Raw genomic sequence first — 7991 nt, forward strand, 5'->3', positions numbered from 1 at the left:
TAAATTAAATACAGTATATCCTCCTACAACTTCAATCAGAATTTCAGACCAAGTGTTATTTAGTTCAGCTCTCAAGTGGAGCAGAATAACAAATCGCGCACTTTGATTTACCTTCTCCGAATGCCAAATGGAGACAGGTGATAAAGAAAGCACTCATGCACAGGCTATGAAGTTTCCCCTAGAAATTAATTCTATCTTCAAGATTCCTATCTCAGAGAAATTCCCAAAATGGCACACAAATATGCTTCTGCTGGAGAGATTACTGAAGCTATCCTGGCAAATACACTTAACACTAATATAGTACCATTCTCAGAAAGAAGACAGGAGAATTGTGTGTTGGGGGGGGGGGGGGACGGGACACGGGGACGGGGGACAGGACGTATTGATAGAAATTGTTTTTTCAACAAAGAACTCTGCAGGAGAAAAGCCTGCTGCTGTAAGTGTTATTAACACAGTAGAAATGCCTTTGCAGCCACTGAAATGGAGATTTTTAAAAAATATTTATAGTTGAAGATGAAAATCTCCGAGTTAAGTCATTGACTTCTGAGGATGCACTGTTTTCCCATTACATGTATCTCCAAATTGTGCTACATATCAATATAGCCTTGTCAAAGTGCAACAGTTAATACTAATGCATCTAACACAGCCACGCTGACACATCAGTGGCGAATATGAAATGTATGGTTTTCTGATACCGGGAAGTCTGCTTCCTTAGGAAAAATGGCATAGCTATTTAGATAAGATCTGAAGCTTTTGGAAGTTGTACCAGAAGTGCTGATCACACAAAAAAATATAAGTTTGAAGTTAAGATTAAAATAAGCACGATTCCCTGGACTTTATTTTTGTTTAAATATTTTTCAGACTTCTGCTGTGGAATATAAACCGAGTAACACACACTCCAGCTACTTTTAAAAGCTGTCCAAATGTTAACTTCCATTTCCACAGCTAACCAGGCACCTTCCTCACCCCCCACCCAGAAGTTCACTTCTAACGGTGCAGGCGGGGGGGGGGGGAATGGGGGGGAGCCCACCCCAAACCCTCTGGCTGCTCTCCTTCTGGGCATACACATCGCAGGGTAGCGATGGGGCTTTGAATACTTTTGTAAGAATCACAAAGTAACATCACATGTACTTGTACTCTTGTTTCCTACCAGTCACTTCTAGAAAGATTCACTTTACTAGAACAAATCCGCTACGGGCAATTCGTGTCACCAGCAGAGCAGATTAATAGCCAGCACTCTCCCCCAACAAAAGTGCGTGGGGTAGGCGGCGGGCCGGGAAGCAAACGGGGGGTAGCGCGACCACCCCACCCCCCCCGCCCCCCGGCCCCCGCCTCCCTCCCCGGGCCCCGCGCACCGCCGCACCGCCCGCCCGCGCACCGGCTCCGCTCTGCCCACCCCGAGGGGCGCCGGCACCCGCGGCCCGCCCGGCGGCGGCGGGGCGGAAGGGCCGGGCCGGGCCGGGCAGACCCGCAGGCGCGGCCGGCGGCGCGGCCCCCCCCCTCTCCGGCCTAGCCGCACTTGAACCGCACCGGCGGAGCCGGCCCCTCCGCCCGGCAAGTCGGGCCTGGCGCGGCGCCCCGCCGCCCCCGGGGCCGCCGAACGGCGGGGACCGCCTGGGGGGGGGCCTCCCGCCCCCGCACACACACACACGCGCGCGCTCGCTCTCTCTCTCACACACACACACACACACGCCCGCTCGCCAACGCGCCCCGCCGAGCACCGGCTCCGCCGAGCCGCGGCGGTGCGGCTGCCGGAGCGGGGCTGCTGCTGCTGCGCGGCTCGCCCTGTGTGTGTGCGTGTGTGTGTGTGTGCGTGTGTGTGTGTGCGGCTGGCGGTACGCACTAGGAGAAACTCCCGGTGCCCGGCTGTGCGAGCAGCGGGTGCCGGCGGCAGGTCCCCCCACCCCGGCATGGCAGCCAGCCCCGGCCCCCGGCGGCGGCGGCACGGCACGGCCCGGCGCTGCTGCGGCTGCTGCTGCTGCTGCAGGTTCAATAAAGAGAAAGTGTTACCGTTCTCGCCTGGAAGGATCCTGCTGAAAGCTTGGCTTGGTGGGCGCCATCTTCCTGGGATTTTTTTTTTTTTTTTCCTCCTCTCTCCCTTACTTTTCCCCCTCCTGATGTTGGTGTGTGTTGTGTGTCTAGCAGCAGCAGCGGCGGCAGCAGCAATGGCCCTGGTTAGCCAGACAGGCTAAGGAAAAGTACTGAGGCCAAAGCATCGCGGGCTCCCACTCCTCCGCGCAGTCCTGGTGCAGGTTGCTCGCTCGCTTGCTTGCTAGCGCTGCTGCTGCCGCTGCCGCCGTCCATAAGCCGAGGAGCGGAGGGAGCCGGGGCCCCGCCGGCCCCAGAGACATGCCCAGCGCAAGCAGCGGCGGCGGCCGGCGGCGGCGGCGGGGAGAGCGAGCCGCGGCGCAGCCCCGGCGGGCAGCCCGGCCGCTGGCATCGCCCGGCAGGTGCGGCACACACACGCACACACACACACGCACACACACACACGCTCTCTCTCGCACACTCGCACACACTCACACCGCCGCGCCCGCGGGCCAGACTACGCGGGGTGCCAGGCCATGGGGCCAGCGAGGCGGGGGCGGGGGCGGGGGAGGGAAGGAGGGGAGTCAGGGATCTCCGGGCTTGACCGCTGTGAAAGTATTTCTGGGCATTTTCCAGCTGCTTCCCCAGCTCCGCTCCCACTCTGCGTGCAGGGGACGCAGCCTCCGCTGCCGGCGCAACAACGCCACTCAGTTGCAGTTTCGCACACTTTCCTCCTCTGGAGTCTGGGCTCCAGCGGGAAGGGGCTGAAGGAGGCAGGGACTCTCCGCAACTCGGCGGCCGCAGGCGGCGTGTCCCCCGTGGGCTCCCACGGCGGAGGCTGGGCCAGGGCGGGGGGCGACCGGCCGGGGGGTGCGAGCGCCCTGCGGCCCACGGGGCCGGACGCGGGGGTACCCGACGGCCGCCCCGCGGGGACGGCGGCGACCCCCGCACCCCCCGGCCCCCTCCGGGAACGTGCGCGCACGTCCTGAGAGTACGCGCTGGGTGCTAGCGGCATCAGGGGCGCAGTGCTGGGGACGCTAACTGAGAGTGATGACCCGCTTTGTTGGGAGAGGGTGTAGCACTTCACGCTGTTTTATTGGAGATTATGAAACTAATCACGAAAGAAAGGAGCGGGGGAAAGAAACCGCTACCTTAATTGTTCCTTCCAGGACATCGGGAAAACCCGAGCGCTGAGAGCTTTTAAAGGAGGAATCCCTCCTTCGCTAAAAGCTAAAAGCCTTCCATCTCCAAGGGAACTTTGCGGCTGCTCTGCTGCTGCTGCTGCCGCCTGGGAAGTACAGCGTCCTGGGCCTGATCCTGCTCCCCGAGAAAAACCACCCGGCTTTCTTGGGGAAAGGAGCAAACCCCACAGGTCGAGGGGGTTTATTCACAAGAAACGTTTCGGCAGCCTCTCCAAAAGTTTGGGGTGGGTGTTTTTTTTTTCCGGGGGTGGGGGGGTGAGCGCGCGTGGGAGCCGCAGGGGAGAGCCGGTGGGGAAGAAGTTAGCGAAGCACCTGGAAGTTTGGCTGAGGGGCGCCGTCCGCGCACCAGGGCCCGGAGGGTTTCTGACCGCAGGAGGCACGCGGGCCGGCGTAACTTTGCGCGGAGCGGCCCGGGCCACCCGCGCAGCCCCGGTTGGCGGGGGGGCGGGGGGCAGCTGCCGCCCGCCCCGCGCTGCGCACGTGCGGCTGTTGCGCACGTGCGCAGCCGCCGGTGGGATGGCGGCCGCCCGGCCTCGGGTCCCACGGCGGCGGTACCACGGGGCTGGCAGCGCGGCCGGGGCTGCGGGAGGCGGCCGGGGGTGCAGGTGGAGTTGAAGAACTGGACGGGGGAGGGGGGTGTCTAGAAAGTACCACATGCCGTTCCCTGCCGGCAAATCTGTCTCCTCGCCTCCAAAAAAAAAAAAAAAAAAAGTTAACAGGTGTCACCTCGGCTTTTGCAACAGCATAGGAAGGTGTCGGTGTCTGCTACAATTTAAGCGTTTACAGAAAGCACGAAGAAAAATCTTTCGACGTAAAACACGCTGTTTTGTCGATAATACATAGTCAAAATTTGGAAGAAGTGCAAAAATGTTTCCCCCTGTTAGGCTAGTATGCGAGACATCCAGGCTGGTCTGGATCCCTGTTAGTCAAAGTACTTGGATGCCTCCTAAACACTATTTGAATTAGAGGTGTTAGTAGTTTGTCAGAGAAGTATTGCTTTTGTAACTTCTTTCTGATTACAGACTGACATAATCAAACTATTAAACGCGAGGTACTAAAAAATTGCATGCTGCCTTGTCTATATATTTCTGTTTAACTTAAAGTCTCCAGAGGTCCCTTTCATTTGTCTAAAAGCCAATCTGACATTTCTGACCCTTGACTTCCCCACTTCACAGACTAAACTATTGTGATTGCTGCCTGTACTTCCTCGTTAAAGTGTCCGTCAGTTTCCATTGTAATTTAAATATTTTATAAGTGACAAAAATCATACAGAAACCATGAAAAGAAATAAACTTTAATCCATTCTTTATATCTCTCACATTCAAGTTTTTTATATATATATATATACACACACACATATATATATATATATGAAAGGTTGGTGTGTTTGCTTGAGCAAAACAAGACTCATACTTAGTTTCAAATGTTTCTCAGCTAAGAAAGTGTTTAGGCATCATCAGGGGTTATTGTAGGAGTATCAGCTTCCTACTAATTTCTTATTTAATAAAACCTACAAAAGTTACCACCAAATGCTTTCTATCATGGGCACCAAATGGAAAATACATCATGTGTTTTCCAAACCTATAGGAAGCAACTCAAAGTTGCTTAACAGCAAAACAGGCAATGGTCGATTACCTATATCTGGCTCCTAAACCAATTAAGTTTGAAATATTATGCTGAAACTTCCTATGATATTTTTTTTTCTTTTACCTCATAGAGATATTTAGTTCGGATATTGAGATTACACCGCATTTTTCTCGGTATTTAATTTAATGCAATAGTGGAAAGAAAGATACTTGGGACAGTGCCATTTTTCTTGCATTTAGAGAAGTGTAAAGGTTCTGTTCTGATTTCAGCCTACATTTATCTGTTGTAATCTTTTTTTCTTCTTTTTTTTTTTTTTTTTGTTTTTTTGTTGTTGTTTTTTCGAGGGTTCGGCTTCGGTTACAAGTTTATGATAGAGAAAACTAACAGATTCAAACTTCAAGTTTTGCCTTGTAGAAACATGAAGAAATGTCAGGTAATTAATTAAGCTTCATGTTAGTATCAGCACATATAGATGAATTGTTAGGGGGAATGGGGAAGGTCTTTAAACTTCATTATGACTTACTGCCAACTTTCTAAGCTTTACTTCCTAAAGGCGCTCTCTGTGAATTTCCTGCATTTGCATTAGAATGCATTTAAGATGAAAAAATAACAGTGCTGAGTATACTTAGGGTTTCGTGCTATATTTCCCTGTAGTAACAGGTGACATGATAATACTGTTAAACTACAATGTGGAATTGCAAGTGTGCAACCCCAAGTGAAAATTATTCTCTTTCTTGGTTGAAAGCAAATTATCAATCAGCATACCATGATCAATTATCCCCCTGGCTGCCACACACTGGGATTTGCACAAGGCATTGACATTGAGAAATTCCTCTTTAAAAAGGATGAGCGGACGGGATCCCAAACTTTGCAGTAGCCAAGCTAAGCTGCCGGGGTCTCACTTTTTTTTTTTTTTTTTTTTCTCTATTGTTGCTTTCCAGCTCATCCAAGACAAAACTAGGAGATTGTGTTTACTTCTCAGTGCATTTTAAAAGATGCTGTATTGAAAAAAAAAGGTAAAAACCCTCCCCTCCAACCAAGCGCCCTCCCAACAAACAGCAAGGAGAGATTAAAAAAAAAAAAAAGGAAAACAAAGAAACACAAAAGCACAAAGAAAAAGCAAGTGAGGGAGCCTCGGGAAGAGCCGCACACCCCTCTCCCACTCGGTGCTCACCGTTGTTGGTAGGAGGTGATGCCCTGGACGTTTTGCGGGTTGCCGTTGGCCGCGGCGCCGGCTCGCCCCATGCCCGGCGCCGCCGGCACCCCCCCGGCCGCCCCGCCGGCCGCCGCCGCCGTCACCTGCACGCTGAAATCCGGGAAGATCCTGATCATCCCCGCGGCTCAGCACCCGGCGAGTCTCGGCGAAGAGGTGCAGCAGCAGCGACTCTCCCTCCGGCGGCTGCAGCAGCAGAGCCAGGCACACTGCAATCCCATTAGTGAGTGGCGGCCACTGTGAGTGAGGAAGGGCGCTTTGATGTGAGCTGCTGGGCTGAGATTGAGAGGAGTTTGGGGGGGCTGGGGGTAAAGGGGGGGGGGGGGATTTTACCGAATTGCAAACATGCAACGCGTGAAGATTTGAGGGGGTGGGGGTTGGGGGGTTGGAGGGTGGAATATCAGAGCTACAAAAAAAAAAAAAAAAAAAAAAAAAAAAAAAGGTATGTCTAATACCACTGGAGCTGTAGATATAAGAGAAAAATCCAGGCTGAGGAGGGACAGGGAGGAGAGAGGGGGGCGCAATTACTTTAGCGGTGCAGTGAAAATGATGAGCAGCAAATGTTGCCTTTTTTCCCTCCTCCTTCTCGTCCCTCCACCCCTCACCCTCCACCCAAAATGCAAGTCTTAGAGGATTTCTCTGTCTCAATGAAGTAATAATAAAGGCGGCTGACCACAGTCTGGGCTAGCGCCAACTGTGCGGGGGGGAGGGGGAGGAATATCCCTGCTCCCAGAGTCCTGAGGAGAAGAGGAAGAGTGGAGGATTGTTGCAGCGCAAGTTCTTGCTCTTGGTAACTTGCTTTTGCTCCCCCCCCCTTCTTTCTCTCTGTGAAGGGACGGTTTTCACAAGCGAGGAAATGCGCCGCTTTTGTGCAATGGCAGAGTTTGTTCCCTATTATAGGGAGCTGACTCTCCTCCCCTCCTAGTGTGCAGCAATGTTACTGCTAGTCAAACTTGTAAGGTGTGCAGTGTGTGTGCACGCACTGATCCCTACCGCTGCTTCAACATATCAATTATACCGCCCAGAGCTGCGAAAAAAAAAACCCCAAAAAACCAAACCAAACCAAAAAAACCCAAACCCCACAAAAAAAAACCCACAACAAAACCCAAGCAAACCTCGCAAAGCTCTCCCCCCGGGTGCGGCAGGCACCGCACCAGCAGCGGCCAGGAGGGCGGCTCGGCTCGGCCCCGCCGCCCCCGCGGGACGCGCGGCCGCGGCTCCTTTGTGCCGCCCCGGGCTGCGCAGCCCTGCCCGCCCGCCGCTCACCCCGCCGCCGCTCACCCCGCCGCCAAGTCCTTATCCCGGGCCGCGGCGCTGCGGGGCTCCGCCAGCCCACCGGGGCCGCGCCGCTGCCCCTGCCGCCAGCCGAGCCCGCCCGGCCGCGGCGCTGCGCTGCGCGGGGGCGGCCGCCGGCAGGGGAGCGCGGAAAGTTGGGCGGGAGCGCGGGTCGGCGGCGGGACGCACCCCCACCCCCACCCCACCCCGGCGGCTCCCCCGCCTCGTGCGGGCGGCAGCGCGGCCACGGGAGCCCCCACTCCGCGCTGCGGGGCTCGGCGGGTGCTGCCGGGGCTGCGCTCCGCGTCCCCTCCGCCCTGCAGCTGCAGCGGGAGGCCAGGGGTGAGGAGGCTGTCCCGCAGGGCAGGGGGGAGCCGAGCCGCCCGGCGAGTCAGGGGCAGCAGGGAACGGGGGGCAAAAGGGACACACACACCCACACACGTCCCGTCCCGTCCCGTCGTCGGGTCCCACCACACCTCCCCGCTGCCGCGGTGTGACTCTGACACCGCGGACCTGTAGCTCCAAGCTGCGGGTCCTGGAGCTGAGCGCGGCGTCTGCCGGGGACCGCGGGCTGTGTGCGCCCCGCGGAGGGGCTGTGCCCGCCCGGCGGAGGGGCTGTGCGCGCCCGGCGGAGGGGCTGCGCCCGCCCGGCGGAGGGGCTGTGCCCTCCCGGCGGAGGGGCTGCG

The 7991-nt window shown here is 55.9% G+C and overlaps 1 protein-coding gene across 3 annotated transcripts in view; it reads right to left on the reverse strand.

Annotated features, from left to right (window-relative positions):
- NPAS3 (neuronal PAS domain protein 3) overlaps positions 1-6839 on the reverse strand; it is a 622181-nt gene extending 615342 nt beyond the window's left edge. The window contains exons 1-2 of one of the 3 annotated variants that reach the window (XM_080397022.1): positions 6704-6839; positions 5992-6267 (exon numbers count right to left, since the gene is read on the reverse strand). In XM_080397022.1, coding sequence (XP_080253148.1) covers positions 5992-6149 — 158 coding nt within the window. In that variant the 5' untranslated portion in view covers positions 6150-6267; positions 6704-6839. Of the gene's footprint in view, positions 1-2010; positions 3919-5991; positions 6344-6703 lie in introns of those variants that run through there. The other 2 variants (XM_080397024.1, XM_080397023.1) reach the window with 2 other exon arrangements.
- Between the last annotated feature and the right edge of the window lie 1152 nt (positions 6840-7991).

This window comes from Falco punctatus (genome assembly GCF_963210335.1).
Source record: "Falco punctatus genome assembly, chromosome: 7".
Lineage (NCBI taxonomy): Eukaryota > Metazoa > Chordata > Aves > Falconiformes > Falconidae > Falco > Falco punctatus.